We start from the raw sequence: 20,553 nt of genomic DNA on the forward strand, positions 1-20,553 counted from the left end.
CTCCAGGCTACAGAAATGCACCAGCCATTGGTCAGACTGTCCCGTTCTTTCACTGGCAATCACAGGACATCTACACAGTCCATTGTAAATGTTGCAGTGTAATGGACAAGACACGCACAGGGAACCTGCTCCCGCCTGGCCAAGCTGCTAACAACACCCCAAAGATTCAGCTGCCGGTGAGGTGGCCTGAGGCCTCCATGTGCTCACATGACTTTGTACAGAACATAGAATATTGCGGTTTTCCACCTGTAGCAATTCAAGCTTAAAACCACATGGGAATTACAGCTGCAGATTCCTGGGGCCTGCTCTTGTCCCTGCTACTCACCCGCCTACGATGCCTCAGCGTCCCCATGTACATAAGATAGTAAAATGTGGTTCCCAGTTTTTCAATCTTAAATAATCCCTACATCACACATGTAACCCCCAGCACATGACCAGAGAGTTAGGGAGCCCCACTCACCTGTCTAAAGGACACGCACCAGCTCTTCCCCAGCTCTGACCCCTACCACTCACCATGAGCATGGCTTGCTGGTTGATGAAGGCTTGTTGCTGCGCTGCCAACTGATTGGGATCCACAGCAGGAACCACCGGCTGGGGCATAACCATGGCTGGAAGACACATATGGCTGCAGGCATCCGCAGGCAGTCATTCCCTGCGGTGCCTGAGAATCAGCCCAGAGCCGAGCACTCACCGTGCACTGAGAGCCGAATGCGTGGGCTCTGTTACAACACCTACCCTGCCATCCTCCACCCTGCACAGTTACAGGTATGCTGCGTTTTTACCTGGTATGGGCGCAATCCCACCAGCCGCTGGCATCAAAGGCATGGCCCCTGGCATCCCCGCCATCGAAGGCATGGGCTGGTAAAGTGGGGCTTGATTCACTCCAGGGAAGCCTAGAGGCAAACAGCCACAGGCACAGTGGTTTTGGGGAATCGCAGATCAGAGAGCCCTGATAAGTCCCCATGGAACACAGCATACGGGCTGGGTCATGCTGGCTTTCTCCACATGCACCCACCACAGGGATATGTGAATGGTTTATCTCTTCACACACAGCAGGACACAGCAAAACTCAGGTGGAAAAAGGAAACCTAAAAGAAATGTGTGACCTGCTTGAATTCAGGATCCAGACCCTATGCCTGCAGTGTAGCTCAAGACACCAGCATCCTTCGTGACCAAGTGTATTAACACCACCTGCCTATGTATGATTACAGAGAAGGGTGTCTCCTGAGGGCTGAGAAAAGATTTCTGGGACTGCCAGATCCATATTGGTCTCTGTGCAGCAAGGGTGAATGAACAATGAGCCCTGGCCTGGGGGACACTGTGAATCATGTGAAGGATCTGTGGGGAGAAAGGAATTCTTCTGCTCCCAGCACTCAAATCCCACAGGAGGCTACAAAAGAGAAATCCCACTGTGCACAAAGCCAGAAAAGCAAGGGGGCAGGAGATCAGGCTCAGCTAGGAGTGAGTTAGCACTGAATCGTGAAGTCCTAGCCAGTGAGAATAGACCATGGAGAGATCATCACATCCCTCATCGATGTAAGCAAGTGACAAACTGGCCTCAAGCCAGTGATCTGTAATGGGGCTTGTCATGCCCCAGGGCCTGGAAAATGGCCAAAAATAGTCCCAGTCCCAGTAATGATCTGAACAGGGCATTCCCCACCTTTCAAAACCAGCTGGGTATGTTCCTACACATGTAGATTTCTCAATGCCATTAATATACTGCTGTTTGACTCCACCTGACTGGGAGTAGCTGAGTCTTAGCTCTACAGAAAGGAGGAAAAGTAAAGAAACCAAAACCACAAACCAGAACCTCTAGAGGATTCACACTTACTGACCCAAGGAATAGCTAGAGATGGTGGGGTAGTCTATAAGGAAGCAATAAGAAATATCAAAACCCTCCTTTGAGAAGGTAGCAACTATTTGGCAAAAGCACAAGGTGAACAGAAGGTGAATACAACACTTATGAGTATGGTCCCAGTAGAGAGGCAGCCTGGCTCAGAAGCAATGTACCTGTTTGCCTTAACCCTGAGACCAACTCAAGAGAGAAATTAAAAGCAGAACAAAGGTGGCACCCTTACCTAGCACCTTCCCCAAAGCATCTGTCTCCCAGATGTTCTCCCTGGGGAATATAGCTTCTGACGGCTTAAAGACCAGTGTTCTTCATGAATCGGTTGAGCCCATGCAGTAATTAGCAAGAGACTCCCTGACTTGTGCTCACTGAAGCATATGCAGCCCCACATGTGTTCCCAGCGGTCCCCATCTCCTTACAGACCTGTAGAAGGAAAGATTCCTCTCTGTGTCGGTCCAATCTTCCCACCTCCTTTCATGCGTCCAGTCAGACTCTCTCTGTTCTCCATATCCTGCATCAACAAAAAACAGAGTTGTCTGAGCTTAAAGAGCCAGATTTCCCAGAGGGAAGCCATCCAAAGGCACAGCTGAGCAGAGGCAGAGTGAGTGGGCAGAGGCTTGAGGGAGTCACAAGGAGAGCAGAGCTGCACAGAGAAAGAGGGAAAATCTGGGGACTTACTGGCACTCTGGAGCCTTGGTGCAGCACAGTGCTGAAGAGATCATCCACATAGTGATCCAGGCCTACAGGGGTCCTCAGGTCATCTCCGAATCTCTGATCTAAGAGCAGAGAGAAGCCTTGTGACAAGGCAGGGAAGGAACACTCTCCTGTCTCAAGTCGCTGTTAGACACTCATGTTGTGCAGTGGAGCCCTCCCTTGCTCTGTAATCACCTGCCTCCCCCTCTGCTCTGATTCCCTAGCTGGGTCCCACCTGGCTCTCCCCAGTGCCATCAACAGTCCTGGGAAAGAGCTGACCTGGATGGAGACTGCTGAACTCTGGAGGGAGGCTAGGTGGTGGGAAGGCAGGCGCCTGGATGCCTGGAGCAGGAGGGATTCTGTTGAAGAGGAAAATGTGATGAAGATAGCAGGAGTTCTGAGAGAAAGACGAGCCACTGGGTGGCAGGGTTACAAGTGGTGGGGCAGGAACATGAGGTGACTCACGAGTCTAGGTCAGAGCTCTGGGGAAAGGTTCTGTCCCTTTCAGAAGCGATGGGGTACTCAGTTGAGGACTCGGAAAGGATGTTGAGGTTGCTGGTTTCCTCCATCTCTCCAATGAGGTCTAGCACAAAGTCACAGCCCAGCAGGTCCTGCCATGTGTTGCCAGTAAACATGGAGATAGACCACCCTCGGGACTTCTTATCGCAGCCCCTGGTAACAGGGAAAGGGAGGAGAGAAGAGGTGTCCAGGAAAGGCAGGGGAAAGGAGAGAAAGAAAAGCATTGCATTCAGTTGCCTCTTGCCTCGTCTATCCTGGCTTAAGTCCTTATGATTTAGGGTGTAAATCAACAATTGTGTGCCCAGGGTCAGGAAAAAAGTAGAATCCCTTAAGATTTGTTTTGTTTTGGGTTTTTTTGCCACTCTTCCCCTAAGCTGCTCTGACAGATCACACCAGTGATTCCTCTGTTCCTGTAGACACCCACAGTTTATGCACATAGATAGAACTCTAGAATCATAGAACGGTTTGGGTTGATAGGGACTTCAATGATCATGCAATTCCAGCCCTCTGCCATGTGCAGGGATGCATTCCACTGGATCAGGTGGGTAAAGGACAGAGCACAAGCCAGAGTGGGTAATTTCACACTCAGACATACAAACTCTAGCCTGCAGCCCCAGCCAGTCTGAACCTTCAAACTAATGCCAGCCTCTTCCATATACCCAGATCTTCTCCCACCCTCCAGCAGTACCTTGCACTCAGGAGCCAGGCTGCATACTGCTCCCCAGTCATCCAGGACTCCACCTCAGCAGAGAACTTCTCCTCTAGCAAGAAAAGAAAGTCAGTACACACAGCCCCCCGCAGGACCCACCACGATACCTGAGCTCTGCAGCGGACACGGAGAGCGCAGCTGGGGAGTCGTACACAGTCCTGAGGGGAAGGGGGGAATGGACTGAAAGCAGATGAAGGACTCCACATGAATGCATTCATATCCAAAATAACTGTTTGGTGGCGTAGATTGCCATTTCCAACCTGACAGCTGAACCTCCTCAGAGTCTTGGTTCGTAGAATCATAGAATCACCAGGTTGGAAAAGACCTCTTGGATCATCGAGTCCAACCATTCCTATCTGGAATGGTTCACTTGGGCCACCACTCTACCCACAAGGAGTTAGAGCAGGGATGCTCTGCATCCATTTCACCGGGCTTCTGAGCACTCGAGAGGCAGCATAAGCCAGTTTTTGAGAAGGGAGAAAGGCAGAAAGTCCCAGTAACACAGGCAGCAGTTGCTGCTGCCTGGGCTGTGCAATAAGGGACAAGAGGAAAACCAGACCCATAGAGAGACGCAACCACAACAGCCCTTTGTCAACAAGGGCCCAAACTCAGGTGAATCTCATCCCTTAGCCTGAGTAGCAGGCTCAGCCTTCAGGTGTTTTGGGGTCTGGATTCAGACGCTAGTATTCCCCATGGCTGTACCAGCCAGAAGCCGTCAGTGTTCTGACCCCTTTTTGCTAAGCTGAAGTATTTTCTGAATGCCAATTTCTGAACTGGAGAAGTCCTTACAGACTAGAAGAGAGTGAAAGGGAGAAGCATGAGTTACCATTAAAGGTATGAACATCCAGCACCATCTTCCCTCTCCTCTGGTTTGCAGTCCACTCCAGCTGAGTGGGAGGGTAGGCCCGAGAGAACGTGGAGTCTGTCTCTGTGTGCTGTGCTGCTGTCAAGATCTTGCGCTGGCAAACAGCGTTGTAGCCCTCCGTGCCATGGTCTGACACAAATCTAGGGAAGAAGCAGCAGCCTTTAGCACCCTGCTCACCTGCTTTAGCCTTAATGAAAGTGTAGGAAAATCTTTTCTCCTCACTTCAGCAGTGGCTTCTCCAGGGATGGTGAAGGGGCAAAGCAGCTCAGCAAAGTTGTCATCAGGACCCATGCTCGCTGGCTGTGTTCCATGTCGGGATTCTTCCACGCCTGGGTAACCACCTGACTGAAGATTTCATTGCGAAGAGCCACATTGTTCAAGCCTCTTCCAGCAATGTAGTTGCCCAGAAGAACCTCTTGCCAGCCCTGGAGACTCTTGTCACCAATGAACCGCAAAATCTAGAAGCATCCAGGGGAAAGAAAGAGAGCACTTCAGCTGTAACCCTCTGTCCCAAACCGTTGTGAGGTGACAGCCTTGGCTGTAGACACCAAGGTGTTCATGAGCACAAGCAGAGTAGCCAACATCGAGATCAGAATCTGCTCTCAGGTTTTGTGCCCACCTAAATTCTGGCTAATCTGGGAGGCAGTGTTCCTAGAGGTAGGACCCTGACTAACCATCAGGACAATTTCAAGCTGCTGTTAGTTTTGCCACTCGCTCAGAATTTGTTCTTGCACAAAATACTTCCCCTTCTTTGGGCAGAGCTCATCTACACAAAGTTACCATGGCTCTTTGTTACCGTGTCTGAGCCTGCAAGGCTGCCTGGCTGGAAGATACATAAAAGAAATTGAGGCTTAGCTGATCTTCGTGGAAAGCTCAGAGGCCAGAGAGGAGGAAATGCTGCCTAACAAGTGAATATGAAAAACACTTTGGTGTAGTTAATATTATACCAAGTACGATGGGACGTGGTCTCTCAACCACCGCACATCAGCAATGATTCAGCTTCTTGGCTCTGCATATCAGCATCTCAGATGCTTTTGTAATTTGTGTTTCTCATCCTTACGTACAGGATAATTTCTTTCAGACTCTGCTGTTCAATATATCATTAGTTTAAGATTTTTCTAGATGTGCCATGGACAGTTTTGAAAGGATATTTATGAGGGATGGCCTCTTTTCCTCTCAGAGAACACAGCTTCTTGAAATGGTTATGGGTGGTAAGCGCGTCAGAGTTTCACCAAGAAAAGCAGGAGATGGTGACAGTTTAGTGCTCATGGAATTATTTGTAGTAAATCCCTATGCATTGCACCCTTTGCCAAAGGAATAGATCTTTTTTGTTACTAGCAATGGAATGGAGAAAAATTATCTTTGCTCTTCAGGAAAAAATAATAGCCTGCTTAAACACAATCCTGTTCACAAGATTTCATTGACATTTATTCTCTTCTACATTTGGGATCATTAGGATGAAACAAGAGACAGGTTTTAGATATTATCTTTCCTAATTGGCTTATTTTAATCCCATGTAATTCCCAAAAGGATTACCAGATTCACTTAGAAATTATATGAATCATCATTCTATTTTCAGAGTCACCATTTTTAAGAAGAAATGCATGTTTCACATCCGGAGAGGTGGGATAACCCCATCCCCCTCAGGCAAACACCATGGATTAGGGAGTGGTTCCAGGTGTAGTTTTCTTGATGACAAAGTCCCTGCCTTTCCCCAGCAGCTCCCTGTCCCCTGCTGCGCTGACGCGGCTCTGCCTGAGCCACAGCCAGTGTGCATGCTATAAACCACATCATGGAAAAGATCTGGGTGACAAACTTTTTTATGACTGACAGATAAGAATAAGTGCTTGAGCAGACAGATCTCTCTTATTCTGCAATGGCTACTGTATTATACTGGAATACTGGGACCTAAGTCATAGCAGCCTAACTCCTGTATGTCCTGCCGAATTCTGAGATCAAACCACCAGGCAATTAACTTTTGATCCCATCAGTCTGTGGCTGGTTTACGCCTCACCAAGAACACAGCAGCCCTAAGGGGCCACATGCAATCTCCCCTGGGTTGCTCCAGTGCCTAGAAGGAGCGATCAACTCTGCTCTCCTAACACACCAGGTATGGTAGGAACAGTAGCCACCACCAGCGTCTTGTCAGATAAAAGCATCAAATATTGTCTGATGTCCACCTTTTCTTGAACAGGGCCCTAGTCAAGAAAGATGTGTCCTACCAGTTTGTTGACCTCAAGTGCACTCTCCTGGTGTTCAGCATCCAGCCTCGTTAAGGGTTGCTGCAGAGGCTGTCCAGGGGCAGGGAAATCTGCCTTCTAGAGAGAAACAAAAGGACAGCAATGTAGAGCTTGTTCCTGGCATTACTAGAACCAATATGTCTCCCCAGTGGGGAAGCAATGAATAGATATAAAAGAGTTCCGACCTGGAAGTGTGACTTAATGAAGGAAGAGAAAGGATGGCTGTTGATGGTGGGTGGGAGGGAGAGGTCGTCTTTGACCTTGACTTCTGGAGGCAATGCCTCAGTGATCTGGTTGGCCTGTGCATGGTACTGACCTGCAAGAGAAAGATATCTTGTGCTGTAGCGAGAACACATCGAATGCCAGCGCAACACACGGCCAGCATGGATCTGACCTTGCCTGAGCATCTGTACCAGTCCCTTGGCTCCAGGGATGCCCAGTCTGAACTGAACCTCCAAGCAGGCACATCCACACTTCCTTGAGACAGCAATAACTCCAGGATGGAGCTGCTACAGTGCTGGTCTTTCAGACTTTTATCCCTGGGTACCACCCAGAAGGTGGTCAGCCCTGGAGTTTCACTTGAAATGCTGATGCTGTACAGGGATACTGCTGACAACGGTTCAGTCAGCATGTGAATGAGAGGCCTTCAAGATGAGGTATTGGGTGAGGAATTTGTCACGGGTAATACAGGAGCAAACACCTTCCTAAGAGAAGAGATTCCTCAGTGCAGCACAGCTTCTGTGCCTTCCTTTGTCTCCAAAGTAATTTTCAATGAAAACCCAGAGATATTTCTTTGAAAGGGCCAAACTTGTAGCTTTGACCTCTTCACCTTCAACTTCCTAAAGGATTTTTGAGTAGAAATAAGAAACGAGCTTAAGTTCTCAGACTCCAGCTACCCAGCTCTGCAAGAGACTTGGAGTCATTACACAGTTTGCTGTCACACAGCTTTGACCAAAACGTTTTGCTCCCTCACTGTCCTCAAACGTATCAAAAGGAGAGCTGAAAAGGTAACAAAGATACTAGATTTTAATCTAGTGTTCTGCCCACTGGCTCAAACTGCTTTTCTGCCCCATTGTGTTGGGAAACAATACACATGACACGATTTGCCTTTATCATGTTTACACTGCAATAATAATAAATCAAACAGCACCCGGGTGACAGACAGGAGGTACAGGTACCTACCCAAACTGCCAGAAAACAAGGAAGTACACAGTGAGGTAAAGCAGGGCAGGAGGGAGAAGGAAAGAGGGGGTATTTCTCTGTTTCTCACCTTCTGCTAACTGCAGGAGGGCAGCAAGCTCCGCAGGGATCTCCAGCAGCCCCACGTCCTGCCGAGAGAATGAGCGAGCCAGTCAGTGGGGCACCAGCAGTGAAAAAACGTGTGAACCCCGAGCCCTTCCACTGAGACCAGGAAAGCTGCCCTTGGAGCGCCAGCCAGAACAAGGACTGAGCATCTGAGCAGAACCAGTGATTTCTGCCTGCACCATGTTGGGAAGCATCACCACTAGGGAAACATCACATTAAAACAGGTGTCTGGCACGGGTCAGCAAGGTGAGGGAAAGATGAGTGATTCCTAAAAAGTTAGCTGTCCCAGGGGCAAGTGACAGGGAAGGCGAATTTCTTTGACTCATCTCTCGTTACTAGTAAGTCTGGCATGTTGTACAGAAGAGGCTGCGGTTGGAGGGGAAGGGCCGTTTCCTCCTGCTCCTTTTCCTGCCATTTTAATTTCTGTTTTCCAGTACCCAGGAATGCCACGGCATAAATAGAGACCTGGCTCTGGTCTTTGATGCATACCACTATTTTGGAGATTCCTAAGGAAGTTCAGATCTGTACCTGGGTAATTCAGATGAGAATCTGCTCAGTAAGCCTTGATTTTTCACTGCTTTGCACCTTGTGTGATGCAAGACCTTGTGCGAAGCACGAAGTAAATGGGCCAAGGCAAAGCAATGTATCAGCATCAATGTCTGCATGTAATAGCAGGGCAGGGTATTTCAAACAGGACTACTCAGAGTAAGACACTACGCAACCAAGACAAAGGCACAAAGCCTGAGCTTTTGGGTTTAGACCAGCATAGGCAGAGCCTCCACTCACCAGCATGCTATCCTGACATTTCTCTCCACATAAACTCTCTGCAATGCTTAGAGATAATTCACAGCTTCTGTGATCAGTTTGTTTTTGCTCATGATAAGATTCTTGACTTTAAATCCAGCTTTTCAATGGTGTAGTCCGGAAGTGGATTATGAAAGAATGAAGAAGTGGCAGTACTGCAAGACCCCTAGTGCTAAGCACTCCTGTTGCTGTTACCAACAAATCTGTGCCAAACTGTGGGTGATGTCTGTTCAGATTTCCTTGCTACACACATCGCCACAAACGTGTGCCTAGTCTAAACATACAAATAATGACATGAGCTAGCAGTGTTACCCATAGCAGCTGATATGGGTCCAACACACTGTAGACCATGCAGTTAATTTGCTATGAAACCTTTAATACCTCCTCTCTACACCACTTTCCATAAATACATTTGTGCAGAACTATCTCACTCCCACTCTTCACAATAGAACATGATTATCAAAATCCACCTTCCTCCCAGTCCCACAGAAGAGGCCCAGTTCTGTGAACAGATACAATGCTCTACCCAGGACCACTTCATGATGTCTGACTGCCCAGAGACTGTGAAACGCTGAACTCATGAGACAGTTGTGTGTTAGAAGTCTCTTTATACCAGGCAAACTGCAATCTTACTGCCAGGTTTCCACGTACGTGTGCCCTCTGTTGTGCCTCAGCAAATCTGGGCTGGAGGAGGGGAACACCCCGAGAGCCTGGCTTTTTTCATCCCAGAGCTCCCAAACTGTTTGACAACTTACCATTCCTTGGCTGGGACTGTTCTCCGTGTCACCACTGGCCAGGGATCTCTTTTGTTTCTTTTCCTCTAACTCCTGTTAGGAGATAAAAAGGGAATAGGGGTGGGAAAAGATGTGCACGAGGTCCCTTACAGCTTCTTCTGGCAGCAGACTTTGCAGATAGGCAGGACCCAGTGTCCTGCTCCAGTGGATATAATAAAAAACCAGCTGCAGAGCCTTCTTGGGACTCAACACTGTATTGGGAAGGAGATGCCTAGGCAAAGCCCTTAGGCTTTGCTGAAACACCGTCTGCCCTGCATGACACAATTTAACACCAAGAGCCTTCACCACCAACCCAGTATCTCTGCCACATCTTTCCTGCCTTGCCTGGCATTCGATGTGTTGTGGGACAAAAGCACACAGAAGCTATACAAAATATCCACCTGCCTCCTCTAGCATCAAAGAACACAGAATGCAGCCTGAGCATGAACAGGCAAACTTGTCCATGGAGAGGGACCCCTTTAGAGGCTCTGGAAAAGATGTCAAAAGCCAAACTCCCCTTGGCCCCAAAGGGCCAAACTGCCCTTTCCCATCCATTCCATTGTTCCCCAGCACCACGACTCACCTGACTCCTACTCCGAGATGGAAAAGGAGGGTGTCTCTCTCCCTCTCTCTCTCCTGCTTGTCTATGCTGCAGAATGATGTGACTAGATGGGAGGCTATAAGGGCTGGGCTGAGAAAGACAGTAGGCATGCTGAAGTCCAAAGGGCAGGGCTGTTGCAGGGGGAAAAGGAGGAACTTTGCAGCAGGTGAACTTTGAGACCTTAATTGTTGCTGCTTTACATACAGAGATCCAGCAAACACTGAAGGAAGAGAAACGGATTCAAAAGAGCTGTGCTGTTGCGGTTACCTGGGAGAAAGAAAAGCTGGAAGCTGTCCAGGTAGGAAGGGGCAGGAAAAGGAATAGAAACATGCACTGCCGTGGGCACGGCATGGCAAAAGGAACCTCCGCAGCCTTCCAACAACAGTGACCTCAGCCCTCTGCCCCATCCTAGTCACACCAGCAGCAGAACTGGGTCTCTCCCTCACAAAGCTGACAGCTGTAGGGGTGTTCATTGCTACTCTAACAGCGAGTGGTTCCATTTCCTGGTTTCGATTTTCTTTTTAATAGCTTGTGCGAAATACCTCAACCCATTTGACAGAGCCATGACGCTCTCTTGCATGCAGCTTTCCATCTTCTCAAACGACTGTCATTCGGTTCTCACCCAAACTATGGTCACAGTTAATTTCCAAAAGGCCAAGGACTTGAGCAGCCTGAGGCGGCGTAAGGGATCAGAGAAGGATCACTGCACAGTGAAAAAATCTTGCATTTCAGCCACCATATGGGAAAACAGCAGAAATTGAATTGGACAAATAGAAGAGGAAGGTAAACGACTCCTTATAGCTTGAGCAGAATAACTGCTCTGGAGACCACAGACGGAATAAGCTCATGTCTTGTGTGGGGCAACCTAGAGAAGCTCTCACACACAGACACACAAATTGGCTGCATTTGCACTGCCTTTGCCAACTCTGAACTTTGTCAAGGGAAAGAAGGCTCCATTCTCTGTGGTTCTTTCTTTTGACTACATTTATTTCAGCCAGAGAGTGAAGGACACCTCATCAGATAATTTCCAAGAAACCTTCTACTGCCATCCCTGCCCTGGCCTCACCCAGCCACCAACCCTCCCTGCCTAGTGCAGAAGCAGCTCCTGCAATACGCCCAGTCCTGAGTAAAGTGTTGGTACCTGGCAGCGCTTCCTCCTCTGAATCAAAGGTCTGGAGATCAAAATCATGGTATTAAATTGCACCAAAGTCTTCTTCAACCTCCTGTACCGTTTCCTAGAGGGATGTGAAAAGAGAAGAATTGCTAAGGAGGGAGAAACAAAATTTAGGCATATGGTGACTCAGTTGGAGAGTATGGGCCAAACCAAGCATTATCACAACCAGACAGTCTGGATTTGGTCTTGCTGCATTAAGCCTGGTCCTCCCTTAAACATCTTCCCTATATCCTCTGCTCTAGCTGTCACAATATCAGCCTTAGACCAAGCAAATTGCCTAACAGCTTTGGCAGCAACTATATTTCCCCTGGAACCTCTCTGCTCAGTGCTGGGAACCAGGCTGGAAGTCCCTCCTCCACCACTCCAGAACAGGATTCCCCCAGCAGAGCGGGCCAGGGGCTGACATGAGGAGGGTCCTGGCCAGCCACATCCCCACCTTGCTGTCCTAGGCAAGAGCAAAAGGCTGGACCTTGCCTGGCCTTTGGCTCCTGACCTTGCCTGGTAACCTCGGAAGTGAGCCTGAATGATTGTGACTTTCTCCTGGAGGACACGGAGGCGTCTGCGGTGAAGGAGGCATCGGAAGTTCCTTCGCAAGGTAGCAATGGCCCACCACTGCCTCTGGTTCCATCGTCTCTCCAGAAGCTGCCTGGCCTTCTCCTTCAGAAAGACCTGGGCAGAGGGAGCAGCTGCTGACCCACAGGGAAAGGAGCCCACTTCGCTAAGAGCTTATAAGTAATAAAAGCTGCTGGTTTATCTCTTTGTAGTCTTTAAGGCTCTCTGCTAAGGAAACTGCACTGATAGGAGCAGGTGACAGAGATAGATGCATTTGCGGGGGACAGGTAATCAGGGGGTGATGAAGGTTAGTAGGCAGGAAAGGCAGAAGCCCAGATCTCCATCATGGAACACTGGGTGGACGAAGGAGTTAGCTGTGCTACTACAATAGCCTGGAGCCAGTTCCCAGTTTGTTTCCCTGAAATGCTAAAAATCCTTCCTCCAGACTTGAGAAAAACGGAGGTGAAGGCACGCAGGGTTCTCCCACTTTGGGCAGAGAGTGAACATGCTGAGTCTGTGCAATTAAGATGGGGTTCTCTATAGGCATCACCTTGGTTACTCCAATCTGGTAGAGGTCTGATGGGTGCCCCACTACATGAGACAGCACTGCCATGCAGCCCTCTCTCTCCTCCAAGCAGATGTGCCCTCGCCCAGCCAGGATGCCATACCTGGAAGACAAGACGGTGACAAGACAGAAACCAGGGCTGTAACTGGAGTCCTTAGAGGAGAACAAATCGCACTGTTCATCCAGGCTTTGAGCAGCTGAGGGATCTCAAGCCAGCACACTAGTGTACCTGGCTAGGAAGTTCTGGAATGGAAGACGGACTTGGTATCCCTCCTTTCTAATGTGGATGGCCTCCAGAATCCCAGAATGCCGCAGCTGGCAAGTGACATACTCCACATCAAAGATGTTTGACAGCTGTGAATGTAAAACAGGAGAAAAGTGTAAAGCAAAAAAATAAAGAAAAAAGAAAGGAGGCAGAGGACAGAGGGTTTAGAAGGGTCTCCTTCTATCGTCCTGTTCTTGGGTTAGATCTTGCCATGATCTGTGGGCAGTGGGACACAAAACTCAGCACATCCTTTGGTGTCCAACTGACACTGGCTGCTTATTCTCCAGCATGTGGTCAGCTTGCATGGCCACCAGAAAGGGTGAGAGACAGGGAAAGGGGAAGAAAAGTTCCAAGCTATGGAATGCACCGAAGAAGTCCAAACCCAGGATGTGAAAGGGGAGCTGCTGGAGAACACTGGGCTCTGAGGGACTCCACAAGGAGCTCAGGGTGCTGTCCTACCTTTTGGGGATTAGGTGTGATGCACCGAATGAAGAAAACATGGCTCCTGCAAAACAGGAGGAAGAACCTTTGATCATCCACCTGACAGTGCCGACCTGGGAAGTCTTCAGACAGTTCTGGGTGCAGCAATGAGCCCAGTGCAGGGATGGCACCATAACAGCACCTCTCACCTTCTCAGCTTGGCTGTGAGGTCCTGCAAAGACTGCTGGAATTTGGACACCAGTGTGGAGGCCTGAGGCCCTTTGCCTCTGGCCCTCAGCTCCCACTGCTGACTATAGGCAGCCTTAGCTTTCTGGAAAATGTGGGACACCACCTGCAAAACCAAAGAAATGGCCAAAGCTCCCTCAATGACATGGCAAGAACAATATCTTATATCTGAAACTGAGTGACCATTCTCCCTTGCCCCTAGCAGTGCCAGGAACCCAGCTGCATCCTCAGACAGTCTATGCATTTTTAATATAAAATGCATCAATTGTGGGCAAAAGATGACTTGCTCAATTCCCAGGTGTCCTTCGGGAGAACAAAACACCTCGCAGTTCCTGACATCTGACCATGCTTCTCACATGAAAACAATGAGCAGCTCATTAGGAGTCTACAGTGAAGATCTTCATCCTGAACCACTACAGTACCTTGAGGCGGCTCTGAGAGAAGATATCCAGCACCTCTGGACGCAGCTGGTCACGGTTTTTATTAAGAAACTTGTGGACCTGCAGAGGCAAAGTCCAATTCAATGTACTGTTCTGATCACCAGCCAGACAGGCAAACCCCCTCACACACAGCCTGACTTGGGGCAGGCAGCTGGAGAGGTGGAACAAGGGGAAAACCTGGAGAATGAAGCTCGCTGTTCCTGCTGCCACCAGGAGTGGAGGGGACAATGACTTCTGCTTTTAGGAGGGATTGCTCCTTCTCCCCTTAACATTCCCAGAAGGCTTTGAACCCTCACTTTCTTTCAGCAACAACAGTTTATTTTGCTTCTGCCTTTCCTAATATGAATCTCGTCGTTTCTGATAAACTGATGCTCTAGAGCAATGTGCCGTTACAAACAGAGGGCTTTGTCCACAGCCATCGGAGCTGCTCCATCAGGACACGTTTCCACACTGGCCCTATTGCTCCAGGTGCTCCCCTGCCAGCTCACCTGGTAGGTGACAGGGCCTGCATAGTGCTTCACAATAAAGACCGGCAAAGGCAGCCTGGGCTTGGCATACCAAGGGCTGTCTCCATGATGGTAGTGACACTTCTGGAGGAAAGTGTGGTCAGTGGCCTGTGAAGGAGATGACAAGCATGTTTCCTGCTGCTACAACATATCCAATTAGGCCAAAACAGTCCATGTTCAATCTGCATAACTGCCTCACCACAACCGTCCTGTGGAAGGCGTCACATCAGAGGATGAGAGCTTCTCACCTGAGCCAGTGAAGTCTGGTCATCCAGGATACTCAAGATGCCATGGGGTTTTGCAGCAATGAAATCCAGGCATGACTCGTTGTGCGTCTTGGAAACAGGAATCCAAGCCAACTGCTCTTGGCTATATTCCTCCTGCACGTTAAAGACCAGCCAGTCAGATCCAGCCGTGCAAACCAGAACCAGTGGAGGGAGCTAACAGAGGGATCTGGTTTATTCATCACCATCCCAGTTAGCGTTTCATTGCTGCTAGGACCTTTTATCTCCAGGACATGAGTGGTACATAAAACACTGCAATGAATCTACCCAGAGAGGCTTTAAAAGCACCAGCTGAGGGCTAGGGTCCTCGATCCTGACCAACTCACTTAGGGAACCTGTAAAAGGGAGCAAGGCCCTAACAAACTCCCTTTCTCTTATTTTATTACAGATCTAGTAAAAGACTTTAAATAGCCAACTCTTTGGGCCAGAATTCCACAGGTACCGCTTAAGAGGGCCAGTCCTATGCAGCTTCCAGCTTCTCCACTAATGGATGCTTTCCAGATGAGGCTGCCTCAGCTCAATCCATGTGCTCTCCCTTTCACTGAATTCCATTTACCTCTTCCTGGGCAATGACGGTCTGGCGGAAAAATCGCTGGAGATGCTCATTGGCAAAGTTGATGCAGAGTTGCTCTAAGCTGTTCACACTTAGATCCTACAAAGATAAAAGGGCACTACCGCTTCTGACCCACACCCCTCCCCAAAGGCCATGTCTTCTTGCGGATAATGCACAGCACCAGACAGCAGTGACCTGAGCTGCAGGTTCAGGCAGCTTGTTCTGATCAGGAAGTGTGAATGAACCTGAGAAATTCCAAATGTCTTATGACTGATTTGCGAGCTCTCAGCCTGGTCTATTGAATGGGCTGAGCTGCAAGAGGCAAGAAAAGCTGCAAAGGAGCACAAAGAAGAAGACAATCGAACCATGGATTTACAATCCAAATGTGTCATTTTAACATAACACATATCGTGGTTTCTAAACCCCAGTGCATTTGCTGAAAAGACAGCTTTGATCCATATTTAACACAGCATATGAGCTAACTTAATGGGCCAAGCTGTCTGAAAGTGCTGATTTAAAAGCACATTACTTTCACCTCTGAAAAAAGTACCCCCTGAACACAGACATCTGATATACACGGTATAACTACTGTCTGCTTCTGGGGGGGAAGGAAAGGGAAAAAACAAAACCAAACAAAAACTACCAAAGCCAATCCAAACAAATAAAAAAATCCCAAACAAACAAAACAAAAAGAAACTCCACCCATCAGGTACCTCTCATTTCTGGCAGTGACTGAGGAGAATCAGCACATGCACTTGCAGCCCAGATAATATCAAAAGAATAGAAACAGCAACCTCAAACCCATGTATGTCCACGATGCCCACAGCACAGTCTGGTTCCCAGGGAGCCAGCCACTCATTGATTCTCATCAGCAGCCACTCAAAGAGCAGGTAGTACAGAGTCTTGGCAATGGAATCCCTGAGGAGAAGAGGGGAATAAAATCAGTTCCTGCAAAGCCAGCACCTTTGGGTGCCTCTTGCCAACCCAGACAACAGCAGCAGAAATCACCTGGCATCGATGGCTCCTTCTACAGACAGAGGGGTGAAGATCTGGTCATAAGATGTCACCTGGATACATGAAGATCCAGAATTTACTGTTATCATCTCATAAGTACACCTATTTTTTTAATTTTAAATCCACAAGGAAGTCAGCCTGGTTAATAAATGGATATTTTTCTGTTTACCCTGGGAATTTTGCCAGGTATCAAAGGAAAGAGTAAAACCAGAATTTTGCTTCCATGTTTCAGAGTGGAAGTCAGCTGGCCAAAGCCTTGTCTGAAGCCCCTTCATGTTAGAAAACAACCCTGGCAAAAGAGTTCTGCTGTCTTTACCAAGCTGCCTTGAGGATTTCAGCCCATCCCCGTTACTGATATAGCACAGCGACCACTTTACTCCTGCTGTTACCTCCCAGATTTTGGACCTGCTGAGGTAGTGGCCCTTCTCCTGACAGAGCACTGGGCTAGGGCGCTCCATGCTTCAGAATGACCGAGAAATCACCAAAAAGGTACTCACAGTGACACGGTGAGTGACAGCACTTTTCAGGAAATCTGCAGAGACATGCAACAGATTGGACACAACCTGAATCTCAGTGTCACTGGCGAGGGCTGCATGTTCGTAGGAATCTTTCTAAATAACAGAGAACAACAGATTCAGCTGTGGATAGGACAGTCGGTTCCACTAGTGTTAACATTCTGAGCAGCACCTCAGCTGCAATAGCTGGTGACAGCCTGGGCAAAACACAAGCATCTAGGTTCAAGAACAGTCTCCTCAGCCCTGTCACACAGGCTGACAGCAATGTTCAGCGCAAACAGAACATCCCAGGCTGCCAGGGTCAGTGTACCTCGTCGGAGGTAAAGCAGATATTCCCCAGCTGCAGAATGGCGGACAGGACAGCCCAGGTGGAGGCCAGCTGATCATCCGAGAGATGGATTCCCTCCAGAGCCTGCACCAAGACCAGAAAGTCCTGCCTGTCCTCCTTCCCCAGGATGTCACAGGCTCTGCCCTGAGAGAACAGGAACAGGTATTGGTGGTCAGCCCCTTTTGCCCCCAGCTGGCACCAAACTACCAGCACAATCTTCAGAGAAATAGCTCAAAGCTTTAAGGACCAGAGGAATCTGAAATAAAAAGACCAATAAGATCTTCCACTGGTGGGAGCTCAGCATTCATAACAGGCCAGTCCCTTTTCTCTCTGGAGTTTTTGGGAGTAAGATCTCTGTTGCCCACACACGCTACGTTCTGATATAGGCATGCCAGCTACCCCTCACCCATTGCTGGAGTACAGCTTGGGAGAAAGGATGCCAGAATCTACTCCCAAGTCAGTCAGGTCAGAGTTGTTATCTCAAATGGTACCAGAACCTGATATACCAAAGCAAATGGGTTTCTGTGCACCTAGAGAGCCATCCTGGGTTGTAGGCTTGCTCACCTCTGCCACAGAGCTTCAACACAACATGGGCATATCCAATTCTTCTTGTGCTTCTCTCTTCAAGAGGACAGTCCTAACAACTGCCTGTGACCCTAAAGTTCACAAAATCCTGGGGCAAGGGGGTCTGTAGAACCTGTTTGTGTACAAAGGCATTCTTTCCAGCCGATTGCCAGATTCAGATGTGAACAAGAAAGAGGTCCAGGCAGCCCTTGGACTTCTGCTTGCCAAGATCAAGATACAAGAGAGATTTTTCTCAGCCTCTGCTGACTCCGTTACGAGTGATCTGTTCTTTTTCCCTTTCCCTCTTTGCAGCCAGCTGAGCCACTCCTGTTAGTCACCACCTTGAACAGTTTAGCTCACAACACAGATCCTTTGCCAACTGGGAACATCACCTCATTAAGGGATGGGCCCTTAATTGCCCTCCACCTTCCAGTCATTAATGGCACTCGTCCATTCCTTGCCCGAAGGAAAGACAATAGCATCAGAGAAGGATTCCTGACCCAATTCCTGTTCATGACCACAACTGCTGTAAAGTTTCCCCCCCCCCGGGGAAAGCTGACCCACACAGCTGAAATAAAAAAGGTATCTTGCTGTTGCTGTGATCTCCTTGAGTACCAAGAACCCTCTTAAACAAAAGAAACCTGCTCCAAGATACCAGCTTGCTATAAGTCTGGCAAACAATTTCCCAGTGTAAAGAGATGATAACCAGCAGCACATTTCAGTGCGTTAAAATCCCCCCCCATTGGCTCAGTCAATGAAGCAAGTGCTTTGCTGTACAAAGAAACATCCCCTACTCTTTTCAGTCTCACAATGAAGTGCAAATGCAAGGAAAGGCAACAAGAAAAGGATTTCTCCACCACAGGGTGGAGCCATGGACCTACACGATGACTGCTTTTTGAAAAGGCTTTCCTTAGGGAACAGAAGGGCCTGAAAGGTGAGAAGATCCCCTAAGACAGAGGTAGTCCTGCTTGGGCCAGGCGTGAGAAAGAGCAGAGCAGACTGCAGCAGAGTCCTGCCAGGGTCACATCAGGAGGGAAGCAAAGTCACCAGGTGTCTCAAAAACGAAACAGAAGAGATGTCTGCCCATCCCACAGCATCAGTCACTGCTGAGCACCCTTGCCTCACTCACCTGGTTCAGGTAAAAGTAAGACTCTGCTTCTTGCAAGTACAACTCCTCTTTCTGCTCCGCAGGCAGCCCAGCCAGTAGCTCGTAGAACACATGGTAGTTCCTCTCACCAGGGGCCTGATGGGGACACAGTTCATAGAATTGACCCACATCCAGTTCTAAAACCCCATAGAATACTTGTGGCCACAAGCCAAACGCTCGAAGAGCAGGACACGGAAATTCTGGGGCCAAAAAGATGAGACCAGGAGCCACCCATGACCTGTCTGATTTGAAAAGTACCCCGGGTCTCTCACTGACACCTTGGGAGCTCTATTGGATAGCAGTCCCTTCCAAGGGCTCCAATTTCTGACCTTCTCCACACTCCAGACACTAAGAAAAAATCAGTCAAGGAAAATTTTAGCTTCTAATAATCCTAATAAGGAGCTTAATTCAACTTGTTTGAGACAAAACAACCTCCTGCTTTACTCAAACAAAAAGCGATCACCTTGTGCTACACAGAGGGGACATGTTCCTTGCTAACAGAAGATATGTGAGGCAATTCTCATACAATCCCTTCCCTGTTATTTAACAGTAAATCTAAGATTAAATATGAATAAGGGAGAGAGAGTCCCTTCTAGGAGGAAGGAGCTCAACAATCCTCACCTGAAATACCACACGAGACTTCTCCAGCAGGTACTGGGAGATGGAACTTCCCACCACGATGCCACTAAGCATAAGACAACAACAGATCCTGTCAGAAGCCAGTGACAGGCTTGCTGCAGATCCATTTCTCTGAGGTTTTAGCAGAGGGAGCTGTTGCTGAGAAAAAAAAGGGTATGACCTGAACACCTCAGTCTGAGTTTTGATGCTTTCTGAGCCTAGGGTTTTGTATCAGAATGCTACAGAGAAAACAGCTATGAAACATGACCTAAGTGTAACTCCAAGTTTGACTCTTTAAGGTCCTCCTTAAAGAGGAACTGAACAACAAGGTGACAAAGCTTCCTGATTGCATGAAATTCTTCAGGGCAGTGAGGGTGAAGGGCAACTGTGAATAAATGCAGACAGACCTTGCAACACCAAGTGAGCGAACAAGAAAAGGGCACATGAAATTCACTGTGGATAAATGTGAAGTGATGCATACAGGCTGGTGCAATCCCAGCATCACATATAAACTGACAGGCTCAAGGTAACCATCGCTGCTGAGGACTGAGACCTTGAGGTTGTGATAGACAGGTCCATGAAAATACCAGCTCAGTGCTAGGCAACAGCACAACCCAAACAAACAAAAAAATAAAACTCAAAGAAACCAGTAGTTAGAAAGGAGGCAGGTTCGGGTGTCTTTCAGGGAACTGGTTAGACCTGTCAAACGCTTGTCAAAGCCTGTTGCAGAGACACAAAGTTTGTAGGAGTCCAAGAGGAAACTGGAAAACCACAAGAGTCTCAGAAAAGCTCCTGAACCACTGAAAATGGTTAAGAGCTAAGAGAGTGTTAGAGAAAAGCATTATGTGTATTTGGCCTGTTCTTACTGCGGCCTCAGTGAATGCTTGTGGCCAGTGCTGGAGACATAACATTGGATAAAAGTTCTTCTTGGTATAAGCCAGTTCAGCTATTCTTGCATTCTTCATTTATCACTGATCTTGAGAGGTGAAGATGTATTCTGCTGT

At 48.4% G+C, this 20,553-nt stretch overlaps 1 protein-coding gene across 1 annotated transcript in view; it reads right to left on the minus strand.

The window, feature by feature from the left end:
• The window catches only part of MYO15B (myosin XVB), a 36,653-nt gene that overhangs the window by 14,710 nt on the left and 1,390 nt on the right, over nucleotides 1–20,553 (minus strand). Inside the window, exons 4-32 of the mRNA XM_054083644.1 lie at nucleotides 19,553–19,616; nucleotides 18,914–19,027; nucleotides 17,203–17,364; nucleotides 16,875–16,988; nucleotides 16,372–16,430; nucleotides 16,158–16,281; nucleotides 15,367–15,462; nucleotides 14,775–14,906; nucleotides 14,509–14,634; nucleotides 14,003–14,080; nucleotides 13,544–13,686; nucleotides 13,374–13,419; nucleotides 12,879–13,003; nucleotides 12,635–12,752; nucleotides 12,002–12,201; nucleotides 11,500–11,593; nucleotides 9,740–9,811; nucleotides 8,146–8,203; nucleotides 7,061–7,191; nucleotides 6,858–6,953; nucleotides 4,858–5,093; nucleotides 4,597–4,775; nucleotides 3,750–3,822; nucleotides 3,008–3,214; nucleotides 2,822–2,901; nucleotides 2,528–2,625; nucleotides 2,273–2,360; nucleotides 783–893; nucleotides 514–608 (exon numbers count right to left, since the gene is read on the minus strand). Coding sequence (XP_053939619.1) covers nucleotides 514–608; nucleotides 783–893; nucleotides 2,273–2,360; nucleotides 2,528–2,625; nucleotides 2,822–2,901; nucleotides 3,008–3,214; nucleotides 3,750–3,822; nucleotides 4,597–4,775; nucleotides 4,858–5,093; nucleotides 6,858–6,953; nucleotides 7,061–7,191; nucleotides 8,146–8,203; nucleotides 9,740–9,811; nucleotides 11,500–11,593; nucleotides 12,002–12,201; nucleotides 12,635–12,752; nucleotides 12,879–13,003; nucleotides 13,374–13,419; nucleotides 13,544–13,686; nucleotides 14,003–14,080; nucleotides 14,509–14,634; nucleotides 14,775–14,906; nucleotides 15,367–15,462; nucleotides 16,158–16,281; nucleotides 16,372–16,430; nucleotides 16,875–16,988; nucleotides 17,203–17,364; nucleotides 18,914–19,027; nucleotides 19,553–19,616 — 3,319 coding nt within the window. The remainder of the gene's footprint in view (nucleotides 1–513; nucleotides 609–782; nucleotides 894–2,272; nucleotides 2,361–2,527; nucleotides 2,626–2,821; nucleotides 2,902–3,007; nucleotides 3,215–3,749; nucleotides 3,823–4,596; nucleotides 4,776–4,857; nucleotides 5,094–6,857; nucleotides 6,954–7,060; nucleotides 7,192–8,145; nucleotides 8,204–9,739; nucleotides 9,812–11,499; nucleotides 11,594–12,001; nucleotides 12,202–12,634; nucleotides 12,753–12,878; nucleotides 13,004–13,373; nucleotides 13,420–13,543; nucleotides 13,687–14,002; nucleotides 14,081–14,508; nucleotides 14,635–14,774; nucleotides 14,907–15,366; nucleotides 15,463–16,157; nucleotides 16,282–16,371; nucleotides 16,431–16,874; nucleotides 16,989–17,202; nucleotides 17,365–18,913; nucleotides 19,028–19,552; nucleotides 19,617–20,553) is intronic.

This window comes from Cuculus canorus, chromosome 18 (assembly GCF_017976375.1).
Source record: "Cuculus canorus isolate bCucCan1 chromosome 18, bCucCan1.pri, whole genome shotgun sequence".
Classification (NCBI taxonomy): domain Eukaryota; kingdom Metazoa; phylum Chordata; class Aves; order Cuculiformes; family Cuculidae; genus Cuculus; species Cuculus canorus.